The sequence below is a fragment of the Pleurodeles waltl genome, chromosome 6 (genome assembly GCF_031143425.1).
Source record: "Pleurodeles waltl isolate 20211129_DDA chromosome 6, aPleWal1.hap1.20221129, whole genome shotgun sequence".
In the NCBI taxonomy this organism is placed as follows: Eukaryota; Metazoa; Chordata; class Amphibia; order Caudata; family Salamandridae; genus Pleurodeles; species Pleurodeles waltl.
The window spans coordinates 1,069,323,536-1,069,340,251 of record NC_090445.1 but is presented as its reverse complement, the minus strand read 5'-3'; the positions used below and the strand labels follow the sequence as shown (position 1 = coordinate 1,069,340,251).

Genomic DNA, 16,716 nt, shown 5'->3' with positions numbered 1-16,716 from the left:
ACAAGGTATTATGGTTATTGTAGTTCTACTTCTCACAACATAGAACACATCTCTAACCCAGGCATGCATTAATTCCAAAACATGGGACGAGAAAACTAGCCCATGTGTTGATTAGGTGATTCTGAAATGAGGTAGCCATTTCACTTCAGGTCATTAAGGACATTGTTTCCAGTCCTGAACTTGTCACCTACAAATCACTGAATTTGTGTGTGGTAGTCTTATTATCTCAATGGAAGACAACCAAGGCTACAACACCCAGAATGCATAAGGGTATAAAACAAAACAGTGTCCATAATGACCTGCAGGGAGGTGGCCACTCTAGTCTGAAATCAAGATGTCTGTTGGATAAGAAATAATAAACTGGATAGGACACAAATTCCTCATATGTGTACACGTATATACCCCTAGTCTGTATTCCACTGAAGTGTTGCACAATTACTCAAGAGAGCCAGGTGCCTTACTTCTCAGAAACAGAGTGACAATGTTACATGCTATACAGATGTGGTTTTGTGATGCAATGCAGTGAGAACACAAAGGGCTCCTGGTAGGTGAAAAGCAGAGGCATACGTGCAACAACTGATGTGATAGCCTTTTCCAGCACGCCTGTCCGTTTGCTAGGAGCAAAGAAGGAAGCAGCAAACACTAGGGCTGCCACAGGGTGGATATTTTTCCTACAAGCAGACAGTCTTTTTAGTTGAAAAGTAGTGGGAAAAATGAGAAACAATCAACAACAAATGAGTTGCACTTCCAGGTTCTTCTAAAGAGTGGAAAAGTGGTATTCAAACAGGGGAGCAGTTGTTACTCTGGCTTGGTCTTTGGTATGCTTCACATTGCACTTGTGACCTATAGGATGTGGAGTCCTGAAAGTAGCCACGGGAGCTATATTTTCCCTCTTTAATATCCACTCCATATCCTTCCTCTTGTTTCTCATTACACTTTATGCGTTGATAGCTTAGTGATGGCACAATTAGGGGAGGAACCAGTAGCCCTTGACCCTGGTCAAGCCTCCGCTCCCCAGCTGCTTTCAGCGCAGAGGCACTGCTGTCTTGACCCATGTTAGAGCCTTTCCACGTTTGACCCCGCTGCCCGCCAGTCCACCTTCTCCTCTGCTGCGTTTGTCCTTGATATGGTTTGTCCATGTCTGTTGGCTGTTTATTTTCATTTCATTTGTTCTATGGTATCATCTGCCCGTGTCTGTTATCTGTTTATTTTCATTTCATTTGTTCCTTGGTATCATCTGCCTGTTTATGTTATCTGTTTATTTTCATTTTATTTGTTCCTTGGTAACTATTGCTCACTGTTTTGTCCCTTAGTGTAAACTGCATACTGTTGAGTCCGTTCCGTGGTCGGTTGATGCCTCACCGCTCTCACTCCTGCCCTCTCTGTAAGCCCCTCCCAAGACTGATTATGGGGGCCGCTGCATAGCTCCAGTAGTAGCCCTTGACCCCTGGTCAAGCCACCGCTCCCCAGCGGCTAGCTGTCAGCGCAGAGGCACTTCTGTCTCTGCCCAGGCTAGAGCCTTCCTACATTCGATGCAGCTGCCCGCCTGCCCGCCTTCTCCTCTGTTGCGTTGTGCCTTGGTATTGTCTGCCCGTGTCTGGTATCTGTTTATTTTCAATTAATTTCATTTGTTCCCTGGTCACTATTGCTCACTGTTTTGTCCCTTAGTGCAACTGTATTTTGTTGTGCCCATTCCACCATAAATTGGTGCCTCATCTCCTGCCTCTGCCCGCGCCTGCCCTCCTTCCCCCCTGCTAGCCCATTCCAGGACCACTGTTGGAGGCTGCTGTGCAGCACTGTTGCTTCTGCGCCGAAGGAGCGCCAAAGGCAGCCTTCCTGAGACCGTCTATGCCTGGACCACTCCTAGTGACAGGAACTCTGGCTCGCCCACCATCCACCGATACTCCAGAGCGGAACTCATCGCACACAACACCTGACCACTCAAATGGAGATGCTGCCTCGCCTCACCACGGACCACTGCCATCCCTTTCACCTGCTGCCACTGCCAATTTTCCTGCTCCTCTGAGCTACCAGCACACCCCACCAAACATCTGCCATCGGTCACCCCCCCCCACCATCTTCACAGCATACTTCTGAACACACGCTCACTGGGCAGACACAGCACCGAGCTGGGGGACACCACCACCACCCTCGCACCCAGCATCGTCTTCATCACTGAAACTTGGCTCAGAACCGCCTCAGCCCTCAACATCCCTGCAGCCATACCCGAAGGCTACAAGATCGCCCACTGCAACCACACTAACAAATTCGGAGGTGGCATTGCCATAGTTTATAGAGAAACTTTCCACTGCACAACAACAGAAGAGGCACCTACGCCAATCATTGAGCACAACAACTTCCAGCTCAACATTGACAGCAACACCACCGTCAAAGGAATTCCTGCTTACAGACCCCCCTGGGCCCCGCCCTGTCTTTTGCAATGCCATTATGGAAATCATCGCCCGCTAGCCATCGACTCCGAACACTACATCTTCTTCAGGGACCTGAACTTCCAACCAGAGGACATCAGGAACCCCACACCACCAACCTTCTGGACAGCATAGGCATCATCGGTCTCTGACAGATAGTCACGGACCCCACGCACTTTGCCAGACACACCCTTAACCCTATATTCACATCCAGCAACAGAATCAAATATAGTCACACCACCGAGCTCACCTGGACAGACGCCGTCATCATGCATTTTGGTTACCTCCTCACTCCGAACAGACCGCCCAGACTGTTGCCCACCTCACATCGAAGCTAGAACAAGGTGCCTGAATCTCAGTGGTCAGATGCCCTCAACTCCCACCTGCTGGACACCACGCACCACACAGTCGCCCATCAGGCCCTGCTAAAAAAACTTCATTAGATTGGCTTCCAAGGAAACACCCTGAAATACATTGCTTCCTTCCTCTCAGGTCGACAATCCACCTTCCTCCTCTCACCTCACAACACAAGCCCATCATCAGCGGAGTACCGCAAAGATCTTCCTTCAGCCCTACCCTTTTCAACACCTACAAGACCACTCCAAGTCTAAAACCAACTTCCAGCTCTGAATGAGCACCACTGCCATTTGGATAAGGGAGAATTGCCTCAAAATGAACACAGAAAAAAACGAAGTCCTAATACTCGGAAACTCCACATTGCCTTGGGACAACACCTGCTGGCCTTTGGACTTAGGCCCCCCTCCCACCCCAACAGAACACACACATAATCTAGGGATCATCATTGACAATAAGCACAGCATGAAAAACCAGGTGAACACAAACTCCGCCTGCTTCTGTACCCTCCGCCTTCTGCACAAGATCCTCAAGTGGCTCCCCACCGACACTAGGCACCCCATCACCCAAGTCCTCATCACCAGCCTGGACTATGGTAACGCTCTCTATGCTGGACTCACAACCCACTTCACAAAGAAACTCCAGATCATTTAGAACACAGCAGCAAGACTCGTACTCGACCTACCAAGACGCACGCACATATCCCCTCACCTCAGGAAGCTCCACTGGCTCCCCATTCACAACAATGACAATTCATGCTGTTGATCCTCACCTACAAAGCCCTGCACAAACTGGGGCCAGCCTCAACCATCGCCTGAAATTTCACCACCCCACTAGACACTTTCGATCAGGAGCCCTCTACCTCGCCTGTACTCGATGTATTTGCAGGAGCAAAAACTGAGTTCGTGCCTTCTCATATCTGGCAGCGAAAGCGTGAAACAATCTCCACCCGCACCTAAGGTCCTCGCCCTGTATCCTAGATTTCAGAAGACAACTCAAGACCTGTTTATTTGTCTGAGTCCTTAAACTGAACCCTAGCAGCTGACTCAGCGTTTGGATACCCTAATCAGTAATAAGCCCGCCCAACACATCCATTGATTGATTGATTGATTGAACAAATGGGTTGATCGTGTGAAGTAATTTTGGGTCAAAGATCAATGATCTCCCTTCCTCTACACCTGTCATTTTGGTGATTCCATATCAGTGTCTGAAATACAGTGCCATATGCTTTAATCCAACACAGATATGGAGGAAATTACATATAGGAATATTTAGATCTCTTCAACAGACCAATGAATGCCTGACTGATAGGGCTGTGGTAAAGGCAAGCATGTTTAAGACTTGCTCCTTTGAAAAAGATCTCAGGCAGATATAGCATCTCACAGGCTTTTTCTTTTTTTTTAGTGAACCTGGAATTCAGAAATTAAATGTTGTTGTGATTAATACAAATCTTAACAATAGTTACATATAGATAGCAATAGTGTTTAAAATGCATTCTCTTAAGGCAGAGACACGCAAAGGCGACAGCATATGAATTACATTTACAAGAGCATATCTGACTATTCTGTTGCTCAAGCTTCTCCATCACCACTTCTTTCTAGTTCAAACCTGTGACTTCTCAGACTTCAGGCACAGATTAACTGTGTCCTTGCATGTACAGATGTCATGTCCAAAGAAATCAGATTGAAAATAGTATGTTCTTTTTGAGTACCAGGATTTACAGAGGCATAAAAAGTGCTTTAGACTCTGGATCTTGTGAGCACAGCCTACAGTCACCCTTGCTTTCCCTGTTATCCCATTGGTCTTTAACTTCCCAAATTTGGATAAAGCGAAAGTGCATGAGTATAACATTTTCTGTCTTGGGACTGAGACTACTGATGTTTCTAAGTAAGCCTGGCTGAGTCTAGATTCGGAGCTAAGGATAAGATAATGTATGATCTTTATCTCGGAGAATGCAAGATCTAAAAGCCTGGATTTCATTGTTAACTAATCTGTAACGAAAGGCATATAATTTGTTGCATCATGAGTGTTCTCCCAAGCCTATAGTAAGTTCAAATGTTCCTGCTAACTTTGCAAACATGTTGATCATGGAATGTCTGCCATCTCTTTTACATTCTTTATGAAATTCCATATTTGCTCTTTTAAAGTGTTGATATGCCTTTTCATAATCTGTGACACAGCTTTAAAAAGGCAAGCCTTACTTACCACGTCCAGTCAAGATACGCTGAACTCTAAATGGATTTGTTTTCTTGTTTCTTGTAAATGTTCCAATCCAAGAGTAGCCAGCACATATATATGGCATGTGCTGGAGTTTGTGCAGTAATAATAAGGTCACAAGAAATATAATGTTCCTGTTCACTATCACCCTTAACCCTCTTCTACTGCTTGATCCCACCCACCCCCACTTTTGCTAAAAGACACCTGCTCTGCCCAGCTCTTAACCACAGAGGTCAGGAGGAGATGACATTTTAGCTCAAGAGGACAATGGTCAATGAACTGCAGACGATAGCCAACTCACTTCCAGGTCAAACATACCAACCTGCTGATATTACCGGCCCATCTGCAGAAGACGGCCTCCCATGGAACTAGAAAGAATCAAAGGACCATTAATTTTGTTCACAGGCTGCAATGAAGGAAAATATTTTTTACAGGTGGCTAATGTAGAATCACAGAAGGACTCTGACTCGTGTGCCTGCTTATGGACAAAGTCCAAACCCATTCAGATTAAATGGATACCATGAGGTCTTGAGAGATTTGTGATTATTTTATACACAGACCTCAGGTCAATAATCTTCAATTTCAGTACAATCATGGTATATTTAAAAATAAGAGCCCATGTCTTCATTAATACATCAAACTTCCTAACCCCATCTCTCGTTATGAGAAATTTAGGGTGGGTGATTCTTTCCCTCACTGTGTCCTTACACACTTCAGCTCGAACCATCGGTACCTTATCTTTGGGTTTGTTCTCTTTCCAAATGTTGATGAGGTTCAGGCCATCCAGGCGAGTTCCGTTGGCCTTCTCATCGGTGGGGTACTCTTCATCGGAGTGGTTCTTGGGGTACATGTATTTCCGTCCACCTCCCATGATCACCTAAGTGAGAGAGAGAGAGAGAGAGAGAGAGAAAACAAAGTTTCTGTCTAATCAGCTCTGGCAGTTTAGCATCTCAACCAGTCCCACCTGTCAGTTTCCTAGAAACCTGGCTCCCACATGGATGTTCTTGTAATGCCTGCACAGACCCTGTGGCCGTATGTCACATACCACTGTCCAACACAAAGCTTTAAGCGACTAACCAATTCCAGTATCCACCTGACTGATATTTTTTCCTCAAAAAACTGGCTGGAAAATGTAAAATCAACAGTAATGCCCCTGTGCACACAGAGCATAGGAATTCTGGGTTTTATCTTCAAAATAACAAAGCATTCATGTTTATCTTCACATGTATCCTAGACAGACAGCCTTTTATGTATAGATAAAAAATAGCTAGAGGTGGATGACCATTAGCTCAGTCTGGCTCATGCAAAGTTGGACCAGGTTTTCTTAAAGGCTTTGGCCCAGCCCTGCTGATTTAGGACTGCTCCCCTGATAATTCAGGGTTGACTGCCTGCATGTGTTTTCATATTGCTCCTTATTAGCAACTCTAAAAAAAAAACCTGAAACAAACATATTTCTTAAATCTGGATTTTACTAAGATACAGAAGGGATCTTCTAAGCCTAACACCTGGAGCTCACTAACAAGTCTGAGTGAAGTGGTGACTAGGAAAGCCACTTTCCAAGAGAGAAATTGAAGTGATCATGAGTGAAGCAGCTCAAAAGGAGATCCTATGAGTATAGGGAGTACAATGTTAAGGTTCCAAACGGGAGCTGGGGGCACCCGAGGTGGAATGACTCGTTTGAGTCCTTCCATGAAAGCGTTAATAACTAGAATTTTGAATGGTGAGGTATGTTGTCTATTTTGGAGATATGCAGCTATTGATGCGAGATGCAAGTGAATGGATGAGTAAGGAAGGTTTGCTTTCTGCAAGTGAAGCAGGTATCAAACAGTTTCTTATAACATGGATTTCATTGGATCAATGTGTTTGGGTTAGCAGTAGCAAACAAAATGTTTCCATTTAGCTGCAAAACGAGTACTAGTGGTTGGTCTTTATGCTTCCTTGAGAATGTCCATACATTGTGCAGGCAAACCAAGGTAGCCAAGCTCTATGACCTCAGGAGCCATATTGCAAGGTTGAGTGACATGGGGCCGTGATGTCAAATCTGTATGAAAAGGTCGAGCCTGTTGGGGAGCTTCTCGTTTGGGACTACTGAGAGATCCAGGAGAGTGGTGGACCAAGACTGGCGTGCCCATGTAGGAGCCACAAGGATCATGGTGAGAGATGTTTGCCTGAGCTTCCAAATCATGAAAGGAATGAGAGGAAGAGATGGAAAAGCATAGGCAAATATCCCTGACCAACTCTTACATAGTGAAGTTTGGGCATCTTGCATTTTCTGCTGTGGCAAAAACATCTATGTGAGGGGAAACCCACTTTTTGAAGTATGTCTGGAGGACTTGTGGGTGGAGTTCCCACTCGTGGCTTGAACCTCTTGCTTGATAAGCGTGAGGTGTTCTTGTGATAATCTGTGGGTGCAAGGGGTAATGTTAGGAGGTGTGGTAATGAGCTCCGGACAATAGTCATGTTGGATACTGGCAATAGCCCATTGGTCCCTGGTGATGGTGTCGCAGATGGACGGAAAGTGTTGGAGTCTTCCCCAGACAGGTGTTGGATGGTCAGGGGGAAGGTGTAAGTAGTCACCGTTTGTCAGTGGAGGTAGATCTGCGTGTGGCTGTACTCTTCCCTCGCCCTTCGGTATTTGTCCCCCTGTAGGAGCCTCTGAAGTAGCCTCTATCACAAGAGGAGTGAGTCTACATGCTGTGGGTCATGGAAGGCTTCGTAGAAGAGGACTTGTACGTTCCCCTGTACCCTAGACGTCGAAAGGAACATCTATGTTTGGGAGTTTGCAAGGCACCCATGGCCTTGGCAGTGTTGGTGTCCTTCTTCATTTTGTCAAGTGTTGTATCCAGTTCCAGTCCAAATAGATGCTCCTTGTCAAAGGGCATGTTTAAGACTGCATGCTGGACCTCTGGCTTGATGTCAGAACACCAAAGTCAAGCATGCCTTGTCAAGTGAATACTGGTGTTGATCCCCCGGCTAGGTTCTTTAAATATTTCCTCCCCTTGTCTGAGCATGCCAGGGAGCATGGGAAGATATTGCAAGTCCCTGTGCATGGAGGAGAGGGTATTAAACAAGAAGTCCTGTTCTCTGGGATTTTTGTGAAGCTACACATCGTGGAATGCTGCCGCCATTGAAACTACCTGTTCATATGAGGTGGTGTCATCAGGAGGGGAGGAATGAGCAGGATAAAGAGGTGGGTCATTAGATGTAATGGGATCAGGGTCATAAGCATCTCATGGATAAGTATTATCAGGTGGACCTCCAATCTCCCAGTGTAAGACTGCAGTGGCCCCTGAGTTGCGTCTTCTGCTTGTATAGAATAGATGTCTAGGGTGGAGAGTGAGAAGGAGAAGGAGGCCTGTGCCCTCTCAAATACAAAGTTTGCACTATCTACCATCTCTCTTTTCAAGAATTGGCTCAATTGGAGAAGAGTTGGTGGAAGACTTGCCGGAGTCCCTCAGTTATGAGGGTTTTCGTGCAAAAGATTTGTGCTTCATGATCTTGATCGGCCCTGAGGTCAAAGAAGTTGGCTTCCGGTTTAGTTCCGAGGTTCGGATGGAGATTGAAACAATTTCTTGGTCCAAGGTGGTCGAGGTCAAAGCCAAGGCTGAGGATTTAGTAATTGCAGCCATTTTCAGTACCGTGCTGGAAGGCGGGCGGTCAAAATAGTCTTTCCTTGCTGAGCTTGGCCGGGAGGCAGTGGTGGACCGGCAACCTCTAGGATAGGCTCTAGGCCTTTTCATTCAGAGGCCTTCGGCTGTTTCTAGATGGGAGCTATAATGGGGAACTTATATGAACAGGGAAGCAGAAAGAACAATTAAAAGGAATCCAGAAGACGCTGGTGCATCAAGGGCATCAATAATGCCACAGGAGGTTTCTCTGTGGAGACTGCCGGTTGTACTTCACACCAAGAATCTCTGGTAACAGGCAAGCATGTCCTTGGGAGAGGGGGTGTTTTGCAGTGTGTATGGGTTCCTTTAGCTCATGTGGGCTGTGGTCTAGGATGCATTTCCTGTACCTCTACTGTGTTTCTAGACTGACTTGATGCACGGTGTGTGCCGTTCTCCGGTAAGAAGAATGCTCCCATACTTTTGATGTGAAAGTGCATATACCATATTGGCCTAGCAAGCTGAGAAGCAGCTTGGGATGATAGTGCTTTACCCACTAAACTGTCTCCCTGGGGATTATCGCTTTCAGCAATCAAGAGGCGTATGAATCAGCGCTCTGGGCATTGCTCAACAAGGGATTTCAACTCTCCTGTGAATGGGTGTTAATCGTGGGGGCGGTTCTGGGCTAGGAAGATATGGGAGCAAAGAAATCCTACCATCACTATACAAGAGCAACCCCTGTAACGTTGATTCTACTCAGTGTCTGAGGGAGTGGGGTTTATGTTTGGCATTGGAATGTAACCCCATTGCCTGTTGTTGCTCCCAGGCACCTTTGGGTGGTGTTCCACGATGTAGGTCTCTTTGCCAAAACATGGTGGGATTTGGGGTCAAAGAGAGTACCGGTATGGAGCGAGATGGTGGTCATGAGGATGTCTGTCTAAATGGTTTTGCCTGCCTAATTGGATGGTACACAGCATTTGTCACCTGAGAAACTGAGGTCTTATGCTTTGCAGGTAACGAGAGAGGAGTATGAAGGATGAAACAGAAAGACAGATTTGGGTGCCGGTGGTGCTCAGTAATAGTGTGTGGTGTGACCCGGCTCAAGGAACCTCTTTGGGTGTTGGACCTGGCAACTTGCCCTGCAGCCCAGATCCAGTGTGAGGAGGGGAGTCACAGTATTATCAGTCTGTTTCCTGTGTTTCTGCCTATTATTTTTTCACATACTGATTCAAGCCTCCTTGATGGAGACCCCAAATTGGTTAGTCTCTTGTTTATTTATTTTCAAATACACCCGACAATCTGTGTTGTTTGCTCTTAGGACAAGCAAGTGCGCAACTCTTCCTGTCTCACCACATGCTTTGCATTATGATCTGAGTTTATGACAGTCATGGAGTCAACATTTCTGCAGGAATATTTTGTATGTGTGAAGGACCTGCCATATACTATGAATGTTGAGTTTGCTGGAACTGGCCAACATGCCGTGGGGGAGGAGGGAAATGAGCTTTCAGTCGGAGGTTCTGCAAGGCACGGCCCTAGTGAATAGATAACTTTGGCCCACCACTGTTCAGTTATCTAAGGCAAGATTGACAGGAGCTGTGAATCAGGGCTAAACTCAGGTGGGTTCCTAGGAGCTGTGCATCCGGAGCTGTATTCTTGAAGTTACAGGTTACCAGTGTACCACTCAGTGCTAGAGGGTGAGTTTGAAAACAGGGGCAGTATGATAGATTACAATTTATGGGCTCAAGTAAAGTGTTCCATGGTGTAGCACAGGGTCTGAAGAACAGCCTTTGGTTATTGGGTGAGTGTTTCTGGTGCCCAGTGATTTTGAAGAACTGACAATAATTCAGAATAGGGCTCATTTAGACTTTACTTAATGGGCACTCATTGAGTTCTAGAGGGTTGGCTTTCTTAAACAGTAGGGAATACTGACGTCCATAGGAATCAGAGGCCTTATGATGGCAATTCTGATCCTTGCCTGTATATCGCATAATTCCACTCCTTGCCTACATGCTGCACCTTTTTCTCGGCTTAAGTATAAGTCTACCAGTCTCTGCCAGGTGTTATGAAATGGTTCCTCAACTGCTACATGCTTGCTTCTAGTCTTACAAGAGCCTATGCTTCCCCTGCTGGGGAGCTGCACCAAAGGCCAGCAGAACCTTTGGAGATAACAACAGCTCACTATTCTACGCTAGTTGATAGAAGTGGTTGGTGAAGTGGGAAACCCTAGTACTTTGCATCTGAGCTGAGGAAGACTGAAGCAATGTCTCTCCTCCATGGTTGGTAGGATTTTAAGACTAACTGCCCCAGGCTTCCTAAATAGTGGAATGGTTGAGTAAAAAGTTGGATATAGGCTTTGCCTTGGTGTTAAGGTGGAGATTGCAACCTCATGTGACTGCTGTTTTGCCCTTTCTTGCCAAAATCTCTGTGCCTGGCACTTTTTGTACCTTCTAGCCTTCCTGGATGATCACTGATGAGTAGAGGAGAGAAATGGGGTGCTGTAGGGCATCAGAGGTTCTGAAGAACAAGGGTGTTTGGCACCTCTGACTGCAAGCAGGACCTGGATGTAATTTTCCCTGCCTTGAGTGCACCACAATCAAGTGGAGGTCACGTTAACTCATATTTGATGTCTAAAGACTAACCAGGTGCCTGGTGTCTGATCTATGCATCTGTGTCGCTGGACACTGAACTTTCTTTTGTCTGTGAGTGCATCCAATGATCTTCGTGGGCACAGCATCACTCCAAGTGTGTATGTTAGACCATATTCTTGGGTACCATCATGTGAAAAACAAGGCTCCAGGTCATTTAGTAGGCTAAGCATCTACCGCCACATTGACACATCCAAATCAAGTTATCCTCACACCTGAACCAATATTTAGATAACTCCAGACCATCATGCACACAAAATGGCTCCTAGCTGCATAGTTGGGTAAATGTTTGGCGCTTTAAAGGCACATCCGGATCAAGCTATACACTCACTTCACTCTTCAACGGTATCTTTCTGGCTCCTAGTAACATTATGCACAGGTCACCACAGCTATTTCATTGGCGATAAGCGTTGCTACCAGAACATGATATCCAGATCAAGTTATGCTCTCACCCAAACAACATTACACATTAGACATGGCTCCTGGTACCATCATGCAAACAATACTGTTCCACGGCCATATAAGTGGCTCAGTGCCAATTGAGAGGCATATGCAGATCAAATTATACATTATCACACTGTACCAAGTGTACATTCAAACAACTTCTGGCACCATCATGGGGGTAACATTCATACACTTTGCCATCTTAATAGTACATCCATTCAGTAAATCTTGACACATTCACACCCTAGCAAACTACATAACATTCAATATTACCATTCTGATGAAGTCACCTTAAGTGTACCACACTCACATAAACAAATATTGGTATGAATTCCACACAGCGTTCAAATATGCTTCAAAATAGCTACGCCTATGGTTGATGCCCAAAATAAAATTGTATTTATTTCTAAGAAGATTTCCGGAACCAAACACTATAGTTTCACACTGCAAAACATAACAACCACTTGATCCCGAACGATGGACAAACATATACTCCATCACAACTAATAAAAACGGAATATTTTTTGGCAAAAATATCTGTGTACCTATTGCTTCATACAAATCCATAACAGGATTTAGCGGTGGACTTTGTGATTTAATCTATCAAAAAATAATACATTTGTCTACGTCAACCTCCAAGTCACGTTCCACAAAGGCTTGCACTTAAACATGACAGATCACAACTGAAGCGACGACCGACAGTCCACCTTCACTCTGGATAAAAATACTCCCAGGACCATAAAGAACACCCAGATTCCAAAAGTGCTTCACCGCACAAATAATAGGAATGTGCTAATCAAATGGACTTAACATGACATATATTTTAAGTGTGGCATTACTTACCTAGGGATTCATTTGCCGCCTCTGACAAAAGACTTACACTCCTGCAACATATCCCTCGCCTCACACCCCTTTTTAAGAATTTGGTTCATTGGGGGAAACTCGAGATATTGTGGTTGGACAGTCCTAATAGGTTGAAAATGTATTTTATACCCGACTGCTGAATGTTCCCCAAACATTTCTGTTAGCCCTTCCTCCCTCACTTCGTAAGGATATCAGCGCGAAAATGTTAGACTTTGTGTGGGGGCAAGTCTCCATGAGTGGCGAAAGCAACATTGAGCGAACCAGCCTTAGAGGGTGGCCTGGGCTTCCCTGATGTTTCTACTTACATTCTAGCAGTACAACTCCATTTGTCCCTGGACTGGAACCACGACCCTGCCAAGAAGCCCTGTGTCCCAGTAGACCAGGCTTTTACTCCCTCTCCCCTTCCGGTGCTGCTGTGGCTAGCAACATCATTTGAGACAACTCCCCCACTACTGCCTTTGACATCATTACGCCTAGCCTACTGGAGGGAGGTATGAAAGCGCAGGGTATTCCCGATTTACCCCTTTAGACCCACCCCCTCAAGCATAATCCTGACTGTCTTCAGAGTGTGACTCACACTGGCTCCTTCTTCTGGGCTCAGATATGTCCCCCGCCCTCGATGATTTTTTATGACGATGACAACTTAAGGCTGTGAGGTGACTTAGTTACTAAATTTGACCTAACTCGCCAAGACAACCTCAGATTGGGTCAGGCACTTAATTGGACAGGTAGGCCCCCAACGTGCCCGGCTTTTCAGCACAACGACACACCCATAGAGTCCCTCTATCTCAACAACGTGCACCATAAAGGCAAATCATGGCTTTATAGATACCTCTTACAGTTGACTCCTTCCAGATAACACACCTAGGTATTGCAGTGGGAAAGGGGGCTGGCTACAAAGATACCTGATGACACCTGGGGGCCATTTGGCAAAGAGTGGCTAAATCTTCGATTTGTATCCACTACAAAGAGAATGCATATAAAATACTGACTCGTTGGTATCTTACACCTATTAAGCTAGCCAAGATGTTTGGGAGTTCGGGTTTATGCTTGAAGGGGTGCAGAGAGAAGGGCACCTTTCTACATCCATGGCGTCATGCAGAGTGATTCAAACATTCTGAGGTGAGATCCAGAACACAATAAAGAACATTACTAACATTCATCTTCCCCTTGAACCACTAGCAATTCACTTGGCGACCCAGAGGCCAATGGGATTTTTCACACAGCGACTCTTCAGGGCCGGCTACTCTTACATCTACTCCTTGTGGCACTACTCTGGCATGGCACAGATACAGAGGCAACCACTTCCTCCTTCCTTAAATATGTGGTGGGGCAAGGTATGGTCCACCTACGCAATGGAAAAATTGACTGCCATCATTCGAGGCCATGTGGCCAAATTCGTTGCCTCCTGGTGTCCCTTCACTATCCACATCAAACACGATGTCTAAAACACTATGCACATCTGATATTCGCATTATGTTTTCTACTGAACGTGAAGGAGGATCTGCTGAAATGTAATTTCTACATGATCTACAGGGGTGGGTATGAGTTGTGAAAACAATTTCTCATCATATTTGGGTGTACGTTATCTGCTTTTCCCACCATTTGTATGCAGTAATTATTATTCCTAGAGGAATTGTATGATGTGTCAAGTTCACTTATTTTCTATTGAAAATGCAAAATAAAATTGTTTAAAAAAATCATCAATATCTCTTGGAGGGATAATGGAGAGAGGGGAGCAGATGATTAACGTCTCATTTGCTTTAACAGTGTCTGCACTAAGACTAACCTCACCAACTGTTTCTTCTTGATCGATACATTTTCCTGCAGGCCCAAACACTGAAGAAGAGGTTGGCAGGGTTAGTGCAGGGCGTTACTAGGCAACCTCCAATTCATCTTCTAGGGTGCACTTGCTTCAAGTAGGCAAAAGTGCCACAATTAGAGGAGGAATGCACCCCGCCCTGCTGATGGCCAGATCTAGCAACTCACTTGGGATTCATTGGTCTGCACTAGGCAACCAGGGTGAGGCTCATCTGCTCTTAATTTGAGGAGGATAGGGGTAAGGCTCGCATATGGGTGAATGTAAGGTGTTAGGAAGGACGTATTTCAATCGAGGACATTAGGATCAAATGTCTGTGTTAGTGATAAGGAATACTTATTTTGTAGCATGGTGTGACAGTCCGGGTTTTATGGCAAACTGTATGAATATTTGCTCTTTATAGTAAGGTATAAGCCCCATGAAATGGTGTAACAGTTTAAATTTGCGGGGGAGTGTGAGAGCATAGTGTTTACACATGTTGTGGGTGTGCTGACAAGCCCTATGCTCAGGCTCTTAAGCATTCTGCTGTTTCCACTAATGAGGGAAATGAGCGAAAGCTGCAATTCTCTCAAATGAGGGCAATGGTTGAAAGTTATCTGCTTTCCAGGAACAATTTGGAGAATATCATTGCCACAGTAGTGTTCACTGAATGGATAATCTGGGATCTGGAACCGTGCATTCACTGAAATGAATAGATAATCCTTAGTTTTCATTTTCCAACCCGAACATATTCCACACATTAGTCCTCATTGCTAGAGAGTGTTACTGTATTCAATTATCCATCTAGCATCCAACATTTAGCACACCACCACTATGTTAGGATACCTCAATGTCCGGAATGTTGTCCATCAGCTGCCTGGCAATGTCTTTACATCCCATCTTGACTGCTTCCACGGGCATCTCAGCATCACTGTACCAATCCCGGTTGACACAGTGGGCATAGGCAGCACTTGGAGTGGCATGGTTGACTCTTGTGGTTGTCACTACCCCTACTGATTTGCCTGTGGGAGAATTGATGTATTTGATGTGAAAATGCATGAATTTGAGCACAATAGATTAAATAAAAAATCCTACAAATTATTAAGGTGTATCACAAATCTATCAGCCACTTTTCAGTTTTCCCTTTCACCTCCGCCTCGATAATCTACATATATTACGACAGACTTTATTGCATAAAGAGCAGTGATGTTAAAATAATCTTTTTCACAGGGATTTTGTCATACCTGTATAGTATTTTCCATGATTTACAGATATTAAAAAGCAATGACTTTAAAATAACATTTTCATTGGATTTTTTCGTACTAGTGTATTTTCCATAATTTACATATATAAGTCCAGCCCATGATTTATTTCATCCAATGGAAGCCAGATTCTCGGTCTCTTTTCTTACCAAAAACTAAATAGACTCTGAGCAGGGCTCGATAGTGACCTCCCCAAAGTACACTGCCAATCTTTACCACTTTTTAAAAATTATTATCACCTTCATAAAAATCAGTCAAAACATGCACATTCTAATTGCAATTAGGGCCCTTTGTTAACCGTACCTAGCAGACACCAGATACAAAAATATCTCACTTATACAGGTAAACTAAACTCTTCTTGGCTCAGAAGAACTGTGTTCAGTCAGTCAGTGTAGTCCAGTGTTTAGGAAATTATGTAAAAAAAAAAATTCCCATAAAAAAAAAAAACAATCATGCAAATTCCATCAAAATTATAAGGACTAATAATAGAAGTAGGAAACTGGCATAACACTTATTATGGTCCAATAGAGCCACCTTAAGAAAATACTGACACATGTGAACTATAGAACACATCAATTCAGTATTGGACTCTAGTGTAGATACCAGTTATATATACTATACATACACAGGACTTAATTTATGAAGAAATAAGTACTGGGGCTCAAAGTTATATCTCAGACGTTTTTTTACCAGTGCTGCTGAATGCGGGGTTGACATTTGATCCATCAGCCACCTGACTTTCCCTGTCCCTTTATCTCACTTTTGCAGGTACTTTTCACTTCTGCTTTTCAGGTCAACCAAAGCAGCGCACAAGCGCTGCTTTACCGACGTGTTGGTATCTATGTGGGATTCTAACCACGCCCACCTCACACCCATCACTTTCACTCGTTCATGAGCTTGCCTTTAAAAAATCCTTTGGTGACATTGGTAAATGCTTTGTCCCTCCTTGGGGAGATTTTGTTACCGCCTTGGACACCAACACTGTTACATAGATAATTGACTTTTGCAAATATGTTTGACTGCGAGTGAACTACTCTTTCCTTTTGTGTCTCTCCTTCCCGCTCATGCTTATGGCGGCTGTGGTGCTTTGAATTGGCT

At 44.7% G+C, this 16,716-nt stretch overlaps 1 protein-coding gene across 3 annotated transcripts in view; it reads right to left on the bottom strand.

Moving 5' to 3' along the window:
- LOC138300551 (alkaline phosphatase, tissue-nonspecific isozyme-like) overlaps window positions 1-16,716 on the bottom strand; it is a 229,167-nt gene that overhangs the window by 40,046 nt on the left and 172,405 nt on the right. For all 3 annotated transcript variants that reach the window (XM_069240081.1, XM_069240082.1, XM_069240083.1), the window contains exons 6-7: window positions 15,203-15,378; window positions 5,734-5,877 (exon numbers count right to left, since the gene is read on the bottom strand). In XM_069240081.1, coding sequence (XP_069096182.1) covers window positions 5,734-5,877; window positions 15,203-15,378 — 320 coding nt within the window. The remainder of the gene's footprint in view (window positions 1-5,733; window positions 5,878-15,202; window positions 15,379-16,716) is intronic.